Source organism: Achroia grisella, unplaced genomic scaffold, assembly GCF_030625045.1.
Source record: "Achroia grisella isolate CSIRO2021 unplaced genomic scaffold, CSIRO_AGI_Agris_v1 utg168, whole genome shotgun sequence".
Lineage (NCBI taxonomy): Eukaryota > Metazoa > Arthropoda > Insecta > Lepidoptera > Pyralidae > Achroia > Achroia grisella.
Window position 1 is genome coordinate 207,105 of NW_026712669.1, and position 17,753 is coordinate 224,857.

At 37.0% G+C, this 17,753-nt stretch overlaps 1 protein-coding gene across 1 annotated transcript in view; it reads left to right on the forward strand.

Moving 5' to 3' along the window:
- Positions 1-2,415: 2,415 nt before the first annotated feature.
- Positions 2,416-17,753, forward strand: part of LOC131841421 (uncharacterized) — a 93,310-nt gene continuing 77,972 nt past the window's right edge. Inside the window, exons 1-15 of the mRNA XM_059189740.1 lie at positions 2,416-2,581; positions 3,107-3,233; positions 3,605-3,723; positions 4,260-4,398; positions 5,236-5,349; positions 5,813-5,915; positions 7,535-7,658; positions 8,817-8,933; positions 9,604-9,744; positions 12,026-12,115; positions 14,057-14,138; positions 15,085-15,181; positions 15,407-15,496; positions 16,076-16,175; positions 16,943-17,206. Coding sequence (XP_059045723.1) covers positions 2,516-2,581; positions 3,107-3,233; positions 3,605-3,723; positions 4,260-4,398; positions 5,236-5,349; positions 5,813-5,915; positions 7,535-7,658; positions 8,817-8,933; positions 9,604-9,744; positions 12,026-12,115; positions 14,057-14,138; positions 15,085-15,181; positions 15,407-15,496; positions 16,076-16,175; positions 16,943-17,206 — 1,773 coding nt within the window. The 5' untranslated portion in view covers positions 2,416-2,515. The remainder of the gene's footprint in view (positions 2,582-3,106; positions 3,234-3,604; positions 3,724-4,259; positions 4,399-5,235; positions 5,350-5,812; positions 5,916-7,534; positions 7,659-8,816; positions 8,934-9,603; positions 9,745-12,025; positions 12,116-14,056; positions 14,139-15,084; positions 15,182-15,406; positions 15,497-16,075; positions 16,176-16,942; positions 17,207-17,753) is intronic.

The following is a 17,753-nucleotide window of genomic DNA, read 5'->3' on the forward strand; positions in this document are numbered from 1 at the left end:
AAAATTAAATTATAACGTTGTATGCTATTAAACTAATTATTTACTTGATATGTTGTCATCTTCATGAATTCGTCAATATATGAAATAAAATTATGATGATTGAATATAAACTCATATACTCAACTACTGTACTGCATGCTTCAACAATTCATACTCCAACGACACCCTCAAACAATTTATAAGACGATGATGAGTTGTTACTTAATGGATTTGTATTATTTTCTAGTATCTGTGAATTCATGACGATGAATTCGTTACGATCTTCTATATCAGTGAAATTTCAACCGTCGAACCAGGTCAGACTGGTCTTATTAAGTTAAATTTCCGTTATCGAATCTACACCTATATTGCGACAAGTGTTTCGCCTCTAAACAAGGCATCAGACAATCAATAGACCTCGGATAAACCTTGGAACCTAGCGTTGACTGTTCGGCTGTTGAATCCTAATCTATTACGCTAATAGCGAAATTAAACAAAGTGATAAATCCATTAAGTAATGAATGGACTTCCACAAATTCGATATAACATGTGATATGATGAGCCAGTTTGAGAGTCCATCTTTTTTTTTTAAATTGAGAATCTGTTCGATATACTCTATGCTTCAGCGTTTGCACCTGTGGTTTACGCTCGCTTCAGCAGAGTTGAAATGGATTTGTAATGTTATGATTTTATTAGATGTAAAATTTCGATTGCGTTATTGTAATGTACATCGACGACGTCTTTCATTGTATCATCATCATCATTATCATCTGCTTCTTCCTTATTCCATTTATTTGTGGTCGGCGTAATATGTTTTTCTCTTCCATTCATCCCTGTTCGCAGTCATTTCGTTATTTACTCCCTTTCTTACCATATCATCTTTCACACAGTCCATCCATCTCTTCGGTCATCCTCTGCCCTTATAACCATCAACATTTATAAGTCCATATTTCATTTTATTTCGTATGTATTCAAAAGTACTTATATAAAGTTTATTTGAATAAAGATTATTTCTATTTCTATTTCATAATCTTTCGCATTGTATAAAGTTTCATAAAACTAAATTTTGGTTTTGATATTTCAAAGTATGTCATAGATTACGTACATCAATATTTTCCTCCGGATTTGAACCGCCAATAGTCAGTATCGCCGTCCTGCTCCATTGTGGGAAGTGTCTGGATAATGGTACCGGCGGAGCACCCATAGCGGACGGTAGTCTTGCACTGAATAACATCATGCAACTATGCACACTAATGATACTAACTGATAATTAAATAACTAAAAAACTAACAGTTAATACAAAAGTTTTAAGGTCACTAGCGAACTTAGCATTTCCTAGTTCGAACTTTAGCATTATCAGTAAGTTTTAGAACGAATTAGTAATTATCGAAATTAATTATTGATTGTAAACACTGTTTGATATAATTGCTATCACATTTTTTTCTTTTTTTCCGTTTGCTTGCAATGTTTGTGTGACGCATTGCTATGGCAACGCTTGGGGTCATTTGCCGACTAGTTATCAGCAACGCATGACTAAATAGGTTTTTTATACACTACAATATTAGTATACTGTAGCTTGATACTGGCTATGCTCGAAATTTTGTACGCAAGGTATTCGGATATATAAGCTGTGATCCGTGACTTCATCTGCGTGGAATTTACTTTTTATTTATAAATAAAAAAAATCTCTATAAAAAGTTACTAAGTCTCGTCAAAATCAGTCTAGCCGTTTAAGAGATCAGCAAGAACAAACAGACATACAGTCAATTTTTTTATTTATATTTTATGTAAGTACCGTATATATTCCTATTTGTGAAAAGCTGTTAATTTGAAATTACAAATTGACACTTAATTTTTATTTATTTGTATAGATTACACTTGTATGTATGTACATTATTAGGCATACGTCAAGCAGTTCACTAATATATGTAGAAAGAGAGACAGGAGAGAGTGAACCTGTGAACCCATGGAATGAATTTACCACTAAATGTTACGGGAATCTTATTACAGCAGTTCGGAAGCCAGCACTTAAATTTTAAAAAAATACTAGTTTCTATGCTGTTGGTTACTTTACTCCCAAATTTGAGTTTAAAAATGAATCTGTATTAATGTAAACATGTACAACCCTATTTGAAAAGAATACGAGCTGAGTTTCTTTTCAGTTGTTCTTAGTTCCAAAACACTCTGAAGTGCTGAGGTGTGACATATCATAAGAGTCTATAATGGACCTACATGTATAAAGATATTTCGATTTGATTTGATTATACAAACAACAAAGACATAAAAAAACTTTTCAGGAAAGATAAAAGATTTTCAATAGACATTAAAAAAACTTTTCAGAAAAGATACAGGCCATGCATAAACCATAAACAATACGGTCGTTCCTAAATTAATTCGTCACGTCAACTGACGTCATATTCAAATTTTTAGATCGGTTTCAGTAATGGCGGTTGCCGTTACTTTAATGTAATTTACCGCCATCGTACTGAATAATTGCACTCGTGACTGAAATAAATTGAAATTCAGCATTCCAGTCATGGAGACTTGCGTGAGAGGATTTTCTTTTATGCCGGACACTAAAGCTGAAGTTAAGGATTTACAGGTGACTGAAAATAATATAGTGTGAGTAAAATTAAATTAAATCGATGTGGAATCACCTTCCAGCAATGGTATTTCCGAACCGATAAGATATGAAACCTTCAAGAAAAGAGCTGATTAGGACATTTTAGTCAGTTGTCTAGTTCTTTTTGTATTAATTTTATCCATTCCCTTCTAAAGTAACCTTATTAGCTATTTTATTTCGGAAAAACAAAACCGAACGGCCATCTCTAGTGCCATGCAAAATTAAGCAGAGCTTGTATTATGGGTACTCGAGAACTGAAAGAAATACCCTAAAGACATTTTTCTATAAATACATACGGTGTGTAGAGTCCTATGTCCAGCAGTGGACGTCTTCCGGGCTACAATGATGATGATGAAGTACGATTATATACATATTATGATACAGAAGTAGGATTGTGCTAGGAATGAGTTTGTTTACACCACATTTTTTGTATTTCTATTTTTATTTCGGCTCTATAGACTCTAGAGAAACTATATTACAATAATAAATCGTCAAATATTGCAGTTTATCGAGGGTAGCGAACTGCAGCGAGCTTGGAAAGCAACACGTCGGGAGCGGATGAGGCAACAAGAACAGAAGATATGGGAAGAGTTCGTCAAAGAACAAGATGTTGTTAGAAACGTTTGCAAAGGTAAATATTTTTAACACACAAGATTACATATTTTATCCATAATATATTTAAAAAAACTTAGAACGATATATACAAGCATACTCATGAATATAAATGTTAGTACCGTGCCAGGAATTGAACCTGCGACCATCGGAAATAGAGCGATGTGCTAAACCGTTAGACAATCGAGTCTGTCGTAATAAGTAATTTGTATATTTAAAATAAAAGACCATTGCAACTAACAATTAAAAATCAAATAGCCTTTTAATGAATTGCTTAAGTAAGAAATCTATATTTTTTAAAAAGTACAGCTACCGAATAATCAATATACTCTGAAAGTCGGTTAATAATTCTTTAAGATTTCATGCTATGCCTCTGTTTGTTGTACTCAGATGATCCTTACCAATTCTTGGAGCAGCTGCCCGAAGCGTGTCTCAAGGAGCTGCTGAACATTGAACTGCAGAAGATGAGAAAAGAGCAAGAGGAAACAGAAGTTGCAGTAATTGAGCCCGTGAGTGTAGTTCTCATGAGACCAACATTTCTCTATCATATAAACAATCAAAATTCAAAATATCTTTATTCAAATCTGTCAAATCTACCGTCAGTTCGGAATGATTTCGATATGAGAAGAACTGTCAAGAAATTCAGCTCGTATTTTTTTTAATGTTGTACATATTTACAATAATACAATTTCATTTAAAATTCAAATTTGGTAGAATAGAGTGACCACCAGCATATGAGAAAAGTTATAAGGGAGAATATAAAGAGAGGAGGGAGATAAAAGCATGTCATCAATTGTAGAAATAATAATAATAATAAGTCGTATATAAGTAATATTGCGTAGTCTGCGGATACCTTCAGGCTATATAAAGGCCGTACAAATAAAAGACAATATGACACTAGAGAATCAGACAAAATATGGCATCTTGGCAATTAGAATGTGGAAATATTACAGGACTACATATTTATTTTAATAATTTTTAATCTGTTTTAAGGCCTGTTGGTGACACAGATCTGCACTATTGAATAATAACTTTTTTTACTCAGGATGTACTGTCACAAGATGAAGCCGATTCTACACCCATTGAAAATACCAACCAACACGTAGTTACGTTCGTAGATGATACGGAGAAAGAAGAATGTGATATATTCGATATCTTTGAGGACGATAACGATAAGGAATCAGGTAGGACTAATGGATATTATAGTATGCCAAAGAATGCCTGCGATGACAAAGAAAATGAATCAAGTAGGACTATTGGATATCATAGTATGCCAAATAATGCCTAAGATGATCATAGTAGGTTGAATAATACTTACTACTTCAAAGGGCAACGAGTTTTAGTTTCCATAACGTAAACATTGTTTAGAGCTCTGCAAATTAGCGATTTTGTAGTGTCACACGTGTATGAAATTCTTGTCTTCAATTCAATTATGTGAATCCAAAATATCTATTCCGTCAACGCCTTCTCCACTAAGGGAGTGTACTAACGCAGGATACACTAGGAGTATCACCGTCTTTAAAATATTTTTAATTTATTACTGATGGAATGGTTGGTACTATTCTATTGTATGTTGTATGCGACATATTCTATTTAATGATAGACTGTAATAGTTAAACGATGGATTCAAAACTTAACACAACATTGTAACATTTTCATGTTAAACACTAGAAATTCAGGTAAACAGTAGACTTGTTTTATCTATTTTTTATATAAAACGATCAAACCATTGCGTATGGAAAGCTAGTGTTGTCTATTCAGCAGTCAGAATTTGGTCGCTGAACAATAAATGCTCGTAATGCTTCTAGTAGTCATGGTCAGGTTTCCGCATTGAAAATTTGTAGTCTCGCACATTCTAAATGTAACGGAATTAAACAAAATAATATAAATCTTAATGGATTTATATTATTTTGTAATGAAATGGACTTCCACAAAATAACACCTAATAAAATATAGTAAGTAAGCAAAAGTTAAATAAAAATGAAACCAGGTTAACAATAAAAATCGATACTCTTTATCAGGACCTGAGGATGAAGTTCTGAATGATTCCCTCGACAGCCCGAGTACTGTACGGGAGCAGCAAAATAATGAATTACCGCCTGAATCACAACCGTGCAGCTCCGATAAAGCTTCAAGTATGTACAATACAGTTTATTATATATTTCCTTATTTATGTAAGAGTTCTTGAGTAATACAATAAATCAGTTATAGTTATCAGAGCAGACCAGTCCTTACAAGCAGTACCGATTCACAAGTACAACGGGTAAGGCAGTAATCACTGCGTTCAACCATAGTATAGGGACCCCAATGACCCGTTCCACCACGTCACTCATTCATCGTCGTCATTTAAGAAAGTTCTTTCGTCGTTTAAGTCATCATTTAAGAGATCATAACTCTCACACGTCACAATTAAAATAACATATTACTACACTGAAGTTGTGATATTCAACCAATATACATTATCAAGAAGGAGGCATGCGACAATAAACATATATATACACGTATATACAAAGATTTTTTGTGTTGATTCAATTCGCTCTTATGAACTTTAGAATTAAAAAAGTAATAAATTGTGGTATAAAATGAATACGTTTACAGGCAAATCTTCTGAGAATGTTACCAATACGATAGAGAGCACTATATACTGCGCTAAAGTTAAAGAAATCAGGATCAAATTAACTGAAGAACTCCTCAGCATTATGTAAGTAATGTAATATTTTTGTTGATGAATCATCATCGTCATCGCAGCCCGGAAGACGTCCACTGCAGGACATAGGCCTCCCCCAAAGATCTCCACGACGATCGGTCCTGCGCTGCTCGCATCCAATGCCTTCCAGCGATCTTGACCAGATCGTCGGTCCACCTTGCTGGAGGCCTTCCCACGCTGCGTCTTCCGGTCCGTGGTCGCCACTCGAGGACTTTACTGCCCCAACGGCCATCTGTCCTACGAGCTAGGTGCCCTGCCCATTGCCACTTCAAAGTCGCAATTCTTCGGGCTATGTCACTCTGGTTCTTCTGCGGATCTCCTCATTTCTGATTCGATCACGCAGAGTAACTCCGAGCATAGCCCTCTCCATTGCCCTCTGAGTGATGAATATGAAACATTAATTGAACATGGTCTTTCATGAAGAGGGGAAGTTATACTGACTCTTGATATGATATTCCAGTTTTAGTTGAAACTTCTCTTTAATGCTGTTTTTCTTTGTAACCTTAGTCTAAAAGACTATGGTGATCTCGTTGGTCTGGGAGTTTAGTATACTGAATTACTTTTGCGCGGGTTCGATTCCTCGCACCGTTCAATCGTTTGTATTCATGTACAGTATGTTAGTAACTGGATGTTTTTTTTTTTAAGACTGTGAATTCTTAGTTTTACTCAATGCATTAGCGTTTGCGCCTGTGGTTTACGCTCGCTTTGGCAGAGTTTATATTGATTTAAGAAGTTATGATTTTAGTAGAGGTGTAATTTTAATATAGTTATTGAAATATATACATTTTTATAAACTGTTAATAACAATTGTTTATATAAGAAAACATAAGACAAGATTAACGAAGTAACAAAAACAAACAAAAAATAAAAAAATACGAAGACCATCTAAACAATATAAAACAGAAATAAAAGAACAAAACAAAACAACTATAGAGATAAAACAAAACAAATAACAAAAGATTAAACAAAATAACAAAACGAAAAGCAAAATAAAGACGTTGGTGGTTTGGATGACGATGGTATGGATATGATGATGGTATGAGAATGTTGATGATAGAGGTATGGGAATATTAGTGATGATGATTATGTTTGATTAAAATGTTTGAGGTTGTGAATGATGTATGATATGGGTGATGTGAAAGTGTCGATGGTTGCTTGATGTTTGATGATGGATGGGAGATGGAATGCGGTAGTACTAGGATGTTATATATGTATATTGTTAAAAAAAATTGAGTATTTGTATCAGTTGTCTAATATCCATAACACAAGCTCTGCTTAGCTTGGGACTAGCTGACGCAGTGTGAATTGTGCTGAGATATCCTATGTATCTAGTATCCAGCTAAGTTCACTTAAGTTCAATAACTTAAGTCAACTTAGCTGTTATGGGTACTAGACTATGATCGATATGCTTACATACAGTTTTTTGTAAATATATATAATATACATAGAAAATACCCAGACCGATACAAACAATCATACTCATGAATATATTTGTATCGTGCGAGAAATCGATCCTGCAACCATTGGAAGTAAGGCGGTGTGCTAAACCACTAGACCACCAAGGTATTATGATGAATGAGGTATTAAATATTATAATATAAAATTAATTTCAGAGAGACTATGAAACAGCGTAGTAATATGAACTTAGAACCCGAAGACCTAGCCAAGATGTCTCGCCGCGCCGCTGAGTTTTGTTCAAGATTCAACAGGATTCACTTATATCAACTTCAAAGGCAGGTCGGTTCGTCTGTAATGATAATTTTTATGTAATTGTAGCTTTTTTCGAACTATTCTTATGCTATTAGCCGCAGCTGGCCTTTACAGCTTCACTGAATGATAGGGCAAGTGCTGATGGTACTCCAAACCCGCCGAAGAACTTATGGATCGGCTGAAGGCCAACTTCTACCTGACCGATACGACTTTAGTCTGAGGGCACCGCTAGGGTTTCGTAATTTCGTTTGAATTGGACGAAGGATCGATCGGATGGGGATTGCAACTGGAGTCTGGAGCAACATCTCAGACGGTTGGGATTCTGAGGCGGCTCACTCCCGGTAAAGATGCAGAAAGCGGTGCTCTTAGATTCTGCCCGCATTGTACGCCGGTTTCTCTCCCTGGGGCCCTGAACCCCGGCCGACTGTGCTTCTGCCGGGGGTAAAAGGGGAGATGAGATTTTTTTAAGAAATAATAATAATAATAATATATGGACAGCACCACGCTTATTTCGTTGATATATAAAGAACATGTAACACCTCATGCGTTGCTCTTCGACTGTCGACTCAACCGTGATCTCTATATAAATATGGAATCTTTGTTTAACTAATTTTAATTAATGATAATAAACCAGGATAATTCATAAAGCCCCAATCTGTTCGAAGCCAAGCAGAACTTGTGTTAGAGGTACTAGACAACTGGTAGAAATACTTAACTTTTTGTAAATCTAAATATATATAACTCATACATAGGTGACTGACTGACATAGTGATCTATCAACGCTCAGCCCAAACCACTGTTCGGGCTGAAATTTGGCATGCAGGTAGATGTTATGATGTAGGCATTCGCTAAAAAAAGATTTTGATTAATTCTACCCCCAAGAGGATAAAATAGGGGATGAAAGTTTGTAAACTTTGTCAATTTTAAACCGATCAGGCTGAAATTTTGCATGCATAAAGCTACTATGACGTAGGCATCCCCTAAGAAAGGATTTTGATAAATTCCACCATTTCAAGGGGATAAATTAACGCGGCGAAGCCGCGGACAAAAGCTAGCATATAATATACATAGAAAAAACTCAGTTGTTTGTTATTTGTATCAGTATAAATAAACGATTTATCTATCTATATACATATATCTAAAGGTTATATAAGTAATAGAATATTATTATGTTTTACTTTTTAGATCCAAGATATCAAACGCAATAATACAGTGTCTTTACCCTTTGCGAAGCACACGCAATTCCAATCGCAGATGGTGAGGATCGTGTCCCTTCATCAGAATATGCTGCACGCGTTTCAGGTACGAATATTCAGAGTTATAATTACAATTATAATATGCATTCATTAAGAAATAAAATCTGGTCGAGCGCAGAAATGGCTGACTCATCTGTCATACTCGTGAACGAGTGCTGCTTGTAGGGACTGGTCTGCTCTTATCACGACGACTGATTTAATCTTATTGTATATTTATATTTGACCCAAATAAATTAGTGTTGGTTGGTAGTTTGTATTCACACGATTCGACTTGTAAATGTAAACTTACAAGGATTATTTAAAAGAGCAACACACAAGTTTCTTGCTCGTTCTTCTTGTGATGAGATAGCTTTCAGAACGAGCGGTAAATAAAAAAATGTTATGACTATTCAAAAGTGCTTAAATTAAGTTTATTTGAATAAATGATTTTGTATTCTATTCTTTTAAATCTATACATACAAACAAAATTGGATTTTTTTACAATTTTTGTCAGTCTGTCTGTCTGTCTATATGTTTGTTCCGGCTAATCTCTGAAATGGCTGGACTGATTTTGACGGGACTTTTATTAACAGGTAGCTGATGTAATAAGGAGTAACTTAGGCTACTTTTATTTTAGAATAAATATTTTATTTTAGAAAAATAAAGTTAAATTCCACGCGGTCGAAGTCGCGGGTACAGCTAGTAAAAAATGTAAATCCGACACTGGTGTGTGGTAGATGTTACACAAATCGCTGCAGCAGACGGGATGCGTGCGAGCAGAGCCTGGGTCCGGCTTGCGCGGTGTACTGCGGCTTGCTCGCGATCTGCCGTCGCCCACGGCCGCCCCTTCGCCCAACGTCGCCGCCCTCTACCACGACGTAAGGATGCTATTATAGATTAGTACGGAGTAATGCACCCGCTTGTGATAACGGTGTATGGTGCCAAAGTAGACGGGTTGCGTGCGAACAGAGCCTGGGTCCGGCTTGCGCGGTGTACTGCGACTTACTCGCCATGTACCGTCGCCCATGGCCGCCCCTTCGCTCAACGTCGCCACCCTCTACCACGACGTAAGGATGCTTTTATGGATTAGTACGGAGTCGTTTGCGATAACGGTGTGTGGTCCAAAAGTTGGAGTAGTAGATACGATGCGTGCGAGCAGAGCTTGGGTCCGGCTTGCGCGGTGTACTGCGGCTTGCTCGCGATCTGCAGTCGCCCACGGCCGCCCCTTCGCCCAACGTCGCTGCCCTCTACCACGACGTAAGGATACTTTCATAGATTAGTACGGATAGTACGGAGTAGTGCACCCGCTTGTGATAACGGTGTATGGTGCAAAAGTAGACGGGTAGCGTGCGAGCAGAACCTGGGTCCGGCTTGCGCGGTGTACTGCGACTTGCTCGCCATGTACCGTCGCCCATGGCCGCCCCTTCGCTCAACGTCGCCACCCTCTACCACGACGTAAGGATGTTTTTATAGATTAGTACGGAGTAGTGCACCCGCTTGTGATAACGGTGTATGGTGCAAAAGTAGACGTGTAGCGTGCGAGCAGAGCCTGGGTCCGGCTTGCGCGGTGTACTGCGACTTGCTCGCCATGTACCGTCGCCCAAGGCCGCCCCTTCGCTCAACGTCGCCACCCTCTACCACGACGTAAGGATGCTTTTATGGATTAGTACGGAGTCGTTTGCGATAACGGTGTGTGGTCCAAAAGTTGGAGTAGTAGATACGATGCGTGCGAGCAGAGCCTGGATCCGGCTTGCGCGGTGTACTGTGGCTTGCTCGTGATCTACTGTCGCCCACGTCCGCCCCTTCACCCAGCGTTGCCGCCCTCTACCACGACGTAAGGATGCTATTATAGATTAGTACGGAGTAGTGCACCCGCTTGTGATAACGGTGTATGGTGCAAAAGTAGACGGGTAGCGTGCGACCAGAGCCTGGGTCCGGCTTGCGCGGTGTACTGCGACTTGCTCGCCATGTACCGTCGCCTACGTCCGCCCCTTCGAACAACGTCGCCGCCTTTTACCACGACGTAAGGATGCTTTTTAGATTAGTATGGAGTGGTGCCATCGCTAACAGTATATAACTAGGAAGGAAGGGGATTATTAATAATGTGGACTACTAACCCCATTGCTACTAATGTACCATATCGGGTTGACTCCACTTTCCCCTGGAAACCGTCGTGATAAATTTACGGTGACTTTACCAATATCAGCTAACTGATCTGACCTCATGCTCATCTTATCATCCTCCACTGGTACCCTGTCAGCGTAAATAGTTAGCGCAGGAGGCTGCACTATTCCATTACCATACATAAGAAAAAAAAACAGTACATATATAAAAGAAGAAGAATGAAATATATGTATATATTTTTAATGGTAAACAAGTTGGTAGCTCATGTATATTAGACACATTAGTTGTGGAATGAAAAGTATAATCCGTTGTTTTTGACGGCCTTGGTGGTCTAGCGGTCAGCACACCGCTTTACTTCCGACGATCGTGGGTTCGATTCCTGTAAAATTTTAGTGTTAAAATGTAATGCCATGAAACCTACACACGCGAAAGAGTGAATCGAAAAAAATGGTAAATGTAAACACTTTGATTGAGCGTGCTGGCTTTCCTACGCTAAATCGCACGCATTTTTTTTTTTATTATTTTGTCCTATCTTTTTTTTATGATTCATCATTAAAAATACATAAAACTCTAAATTTTCGCTCTTCTACCTTCAACCCCTATTTTTTAATAACTATATTATTTGACGACCTCGCTGGTCCGCTAGACCAGAAAAGTGATGACTATTCAAAGTGCTTAAATTAAGATTATTTAACGACCTCGGTGGTCTAGGACACCGCTTTACGTCCGATGGTCGCGGGCTCGATTCCTCGCACGGCACAAACAGTTGTATTCATGACTATGATTGTTTGTATCGGTCTGGGTGTTTTCTATGTATAATATGTATGTATTTACGAAAAAAAAATCTATGTATTTGTATCAGTTATCTAGTATATCTAGTACCCATAACACAAGCTTTAGCTAGCTTAACTTGCGTCTAGATGGCGCTGTGTGAATTGTCCTGAGATTATTATTATTATTATTATATCAATTTATATAGTAAAACAACGTTTACCATGACAGCTAGTTTACATGTACATATATACAATATTACAGGACGTGATACCCACCTGCGACAAATTGGAAGACGTTATTAATGAATTCGCCGAGAGGATGTCAGAATGCATGACCAATGTTGGTAATTCTGTAAGTGAACATTATTATTAACTAACTGTTTTCACGGTTTTACATAAAATTTATAGCCCATGTAGTCCCATGTATTCTGATGATGATACATTATACATACATAGTATAAATATATAATATATATACATATAAATATACATATATATATATATATAAACTTCTGTAAACACTATCGCATGCCGTGGCAACCAGTAATTAAGTCAACACTATATACCTGAACTCTTTGCAAGTTATAATATTGTAACCTCATGGTGCATGTCTTGTTGGTCGCTCAAATAAATAAAATAAAAAAAATAAAAAAATATATAATTCAAAGGTGATTGACTGACGTAGTGATCTATCAACGCACACCCCAAACCACTGGACGAATTGGGCTAAAATTTGGCATGCAGGTAGATGTTATTACGTAGGCATCCGCTAAGAAAGGATTTTGATTAATTCTACCCTCAAGAGGATAAAATGGAGATTGAAAATTTGTATGAAACTTCGTAAATTTTAAACCGATCGGGCTGAGACTTTGCACTCATAAAGCTACTAGACATAGGCATCCCCTAAGAAAGGATTTTAATAAATTCCATCCCTAAGGGGATAATTTAACGCGAGCGAAGCCACGGGCAAAAGGTAGTATGAAATAAAGTCGCTGTCGCTGTCTGTCCGTATGTATGCTTAAATCTTTAAAACTACGCAACGGATTTTGAAGCAATTTTTTAATAGATAGAGTGATTCAAGAGGAAGGTTTATATATATAAATATATGTACACCCGGGCGGAGCCGGGGCGAGTAGCTAGTAAGCTATATTACTCTAAAGTTTTATCAACTTCCGTTCAGTTAGTGCTTGATAAAGTAATAAACATTCCTCTATGCATTCATCCATCTATACTTACAATCTTTCGCGTTTATAATGTTAGTAAGATAGCTTTACGCTGAGTTGATTACCTCTACATCTTTGCGACACATAAACTTGTAACTGATTTTGGTTTTTGTGAGCATTGAATATTGTAATTCATTTTATATATTTATATTGTTATTGCTAGTGTATCCTAGATCTTATTTCATATTTTTTTGTGTTTAAATTATATGTATCTGTATGTAGTAAAAAACCCGCATCCGCGTTATTTTTAATGAGTAATGGGGGCTGCCTGAAAACCAGCGCTGTATAGGTGCACCTCACTAAGGATGTGCTTATATCAGCAACAGCTGAGGCAGCTCCTATTGCCAACTTCTATGTTATTATTTATTTCTTATTTTGTGTCTTATTGTAAATTGTATTATTTGTGTTATGTTGGCAATAAATCAATTATCTATCTATCTATCTATCTATAAAGCCACTTGCATTTTTTATTTTGTAAATTTTATATTTCTCTATCTCATGTATGATATGTGTTTGTAATTGATGAAAAAAGCATTTATCTATCTAATATAATATATTTAATAAAAAGTCTCCTGTACTCTACCGACTGACAGTACTGTCTTTTTTTTATACTACTATAGAGGCATACGGCCCATCTGATGGTAAATGGTTACCGTAGCCTATGGATGCCTGAAACACCAGGGGTGTCACGTGCGCGTTGCCGACCCTTAAGAAAACTTATTATATCCTTCTTGAAGAACCTCATCCTGTAGTCTCGTAAGAAAACCTCGGCAGGAAGTTTATTCCACAACCTAAGTGTACGCGGGAGGAAGCTCCTCTGAAACCACGCTGTTCGAGACCACATAGGTTCCAGCGTGTGGGAATGAATTCCCTGTCGATGGCGAGCGGTGCGATGGTAAAAGGTGGCCGTCGGCATTATGTCGAACAATTCCTCAGAACACAGTCCGTTATATAATCGGTAGAACACACAAAGCGAAGTGAAGTCTCGCCTCAAACTAAGTGGTTCGATACCGCTAGAGAGATTGCGATCATCGACAATTGTCTTTATCAACAAATGTCTTTGTCAACAGAACGCCTCAAATTCAAAGCAACCGAGAAAAAATTTAGCGAAGCAGAAATCGCGCGGTACCTGGTCTAAATTTAGAACTAAAGGTAATTATTACCTACACTAAAAACACTGACAGTCGAATATAATCATGAAATTGTTTCAGTTGTTTATTAGCAACTGTGATAAATAATCAAATACATTAAGTTAATTTAGATGAAATTGTTTCAGTTGATTATTAGCAACTGTGATAAATAATCAAATACATTAAGTTTCAGTTGATTATTAGCAACTGTTTGAAATTGTTTCAGTTGATTATTACACCTACATTAAGTTAATTTAGATGAAATTGTTTCAGTTATTAGCTACTAATACTTAATGTAGAGTCACAGACGTTACATTTTTTTTACTACTCTAATGCTGTTGGCCGTACCTGGCCTTCACAGCTTCACCGGACGGTAGGGGCGCTGATGGCACTCCAAATCCGAAGGACTTATGGAGCGGCTGAAGGTCTAACTCGACTTTAGTCTGAGGTCTCCGCTAGGGGTTCGAACCTCGCTTCAGACCGTCGTAATTACGATCAACATATTATGTGCATATATTCTCATATATTACTCATAGATATAAGACATAACAAAGCCGGGATGGGCTACTAGTCAAGTATAAACTATTTTGACAGCCTCGGTGGTCTAGTGGTTTAATACACTGCCTTGTGCCTACGATGGTCGTGGGTTCGATTCCTCGCGCGGCACAAACATTTGTATTCATGAGTATGATTGTTTGTGTCAGTCTGGGTGTTTTCTATGTATAATATGTATATATTCAGAAAAATATATACATGTATTTGTAATAAGTTATCTAATAGCCGTAACACAAGCTTTAGCTAGCTTTACTTGAGTCTAGATGACGCTGTATGAATTGTCCTGAGACTATTATTATTATTGTTATTACTATGATTATTACTAGTGACTTGCCCTTGTTTCGCACATCACTATTTTTCTAAATATAAACACTTATTATTATCTGATAGTAGCTTTTCCTGTATTCTTTCAGTACCGGAGGCCGATGCAAGACTTTCGATGTATTCACTGGACACTCTGCGTCTAAACCTCAATCCAAAGACGATAAGCTCAAGAGACAATCAATCCAGGTACATACTAAAATATATACGATCCTTTAATAGTTTCAGTAGAGCAGAGATAGATTCTATTTTACTCAACACGCATACACACACACACATACACCCACATACGCATACACACATGCTCGCATGCACACACGCATTTATATAAAAAATTTGCAAACAGATGATATCATATAAATATTAGAAGCAAAAATAATTCTTAATGACATATTCTTATAATCCACTTTTCAGTGCTACATCAAAATTGCGTGGAGGTATGACCAGCTCAGATGTGAAGCCAGCGGAGAACCATCCTCCGTCCAAGGGTCGCAAGTCTCCTAGGTCTCTATTCCTTATATTCTTCTTTGTTGATTCCTCAAGGCTGAGGGTTGTGACCACCAGGAATGCTTCTTGCAACCAATATTCTCCAGCCATCTCAATCCTTATTTCTTATATACAACTTCACAAATAATGATTATGTATATAATAGACTTGGTCATAAGACAGCCTTCGTGGTCTAGCGTTTAAGCGCATACGTCGCAGGTTCGAATCCTCGCACGGTACACATATTTGTATTTATGAGTATGATTGTTTTTATGAGTTACAAACGTTTAAACGTTACAAAGTTTGATGTTTTTTATGTATTAATTAAAATAAAACTTCTAAAATATAAGTATCCTATGTTACTTCTTATAACCTTAGCTATCTGCGAGTGAAAGTCCCGTTAAAATCGGTTCGACCGTTACAGAGATTAGCAAGAACAAACAAACAGAGGGCCAATTTTTTTTTATTATTTGTTTATATAAGTACCGTATATGTTTCATACGGTTTTAGTGTTGTTAAGTTGAAATTACAAACAAACAACCTTTTTTTTTATTTGTATAGTTTATAATTAATCTGTTATACTATATATATCATTAGGTCTCGGCGTCCATTGATGCGGGACCCTCAGTCGGATCGGTCCAAACGTAAGCTCCCCAAAGAGACAGACATACAAACAATGGTGGAAGCTGTTGGTGCGGTGAGTATACACTTATTTGACGACCCCAGTGGTGTAGCGGTTGAGCACTCCACTTTACTTCCGATGGGTGCGGGTTCGATACCTCGGTGCAAAGTAGAGATTATTTGTATCAGTCTGGGTGTTTTCTATGTATATTAAGTAAGTATTAAAAAAAATATATATTTAGTGGAATAAGAGTGTTTTTATTGAATCGAACCAGCGACCATTATAAACTAACGTAATGTACTAAACCTATACCTACTAAGTCGTTGATCTATTAGACCAGATGTTCCCAAACTTGTCATAGATTGTCGTAGAAATTTTTCGGTTTTGGGTAGATACCCCATTTTTACCTGGTATTGATTATTTGTAATTTATAACTGTAGTAAAGTTTAGTGTTAAAAACAAAGTAAAAACAACAAGATGATCGCTGTCGTAGACCCTTTGCAGTTTGTCATAGATCCCTGGAGGTTTAAATAGACTACTCTGGAAATCACTGTATTAGAAGATTATTGTGATATTATAGTTTTACTAACAATAATGGAATTGTTAGTAATTGTTAATGTGGACTAAAAACCCTATTGCTAACAACGTACCATATCAGGTTGATCCCAGTCGGTTCTCCCTGGAAACTGTCGTTATAAATCACCTGTGAATTTGTCCCGAAGTACCCCTTACTGGCCTAACTCATCATCCTCCACTGGTGCCCCGCCAGCGTAAACTTTAGCACTGACGGGTACACCATTGCATTATCATTCATAAATAATATCAGTAATCAATTATTTCAGTGCGCTTCAAGCCACATCAGTCGTGAAGTCAGTCCAAACCCAATAAGAAACTCCACACGTCGCAGCAACTATAACAGCCCAAAGTCAACAAGAATCAAAGAAGCCACCCCAAGAATGCTGAGCCGTGGCCAAAATAAACTGCGTACTCAAAGCCCTAAAACTAAAAACGTTCAAAACAGATCTATAAGTCCTAACCAGCAAACTTTAGATGCGATTTTAAGTGGCATCAGAAATGATCTTCAAAATGCTCAAGATATTCCTCAGGTAATTACATCTTTTTGGCTGTTACCAGAGTCTTTGTCTGGACAAACATTATAATAATAATAATTTTTATTTTGCATCCAATATTTACAATTTAAATTGTTCCCTGGTACCTAAACTAAGTAGAAATTTGTATTTTAGGTACCAGTTCCTCTTACAATTATACCTCTTACAATTCACAATGTTTGGAATTACAATTTATAAAAGACAATCAAATAAGGTATTAACACAAGCTTGTCATTATTTACTTGCAAAGTGTATGTGTATGTGTGTGTGTGTGTGTGTGTGTTGTCTGTGTGTTGTCTGTGTGTGAGAGAGAGGATAAAATAAGAAGGAGAGATAAATATTATATATTACATTTATATATTTATTTATTAATCACATGTCATATCAACTCTCTCTCTCTCTCTCTCTTCCTAGCTACGTATCTCACATGGTGATGGGGTCAGCTTTCCTTGATTTTCTCCGCCACTTTTCCCTGTCCTAGATATCATCTTCAGAAACCTCGCACTCCACCATGTCTCCAGCAATTACATCTTCCCACCCCTTC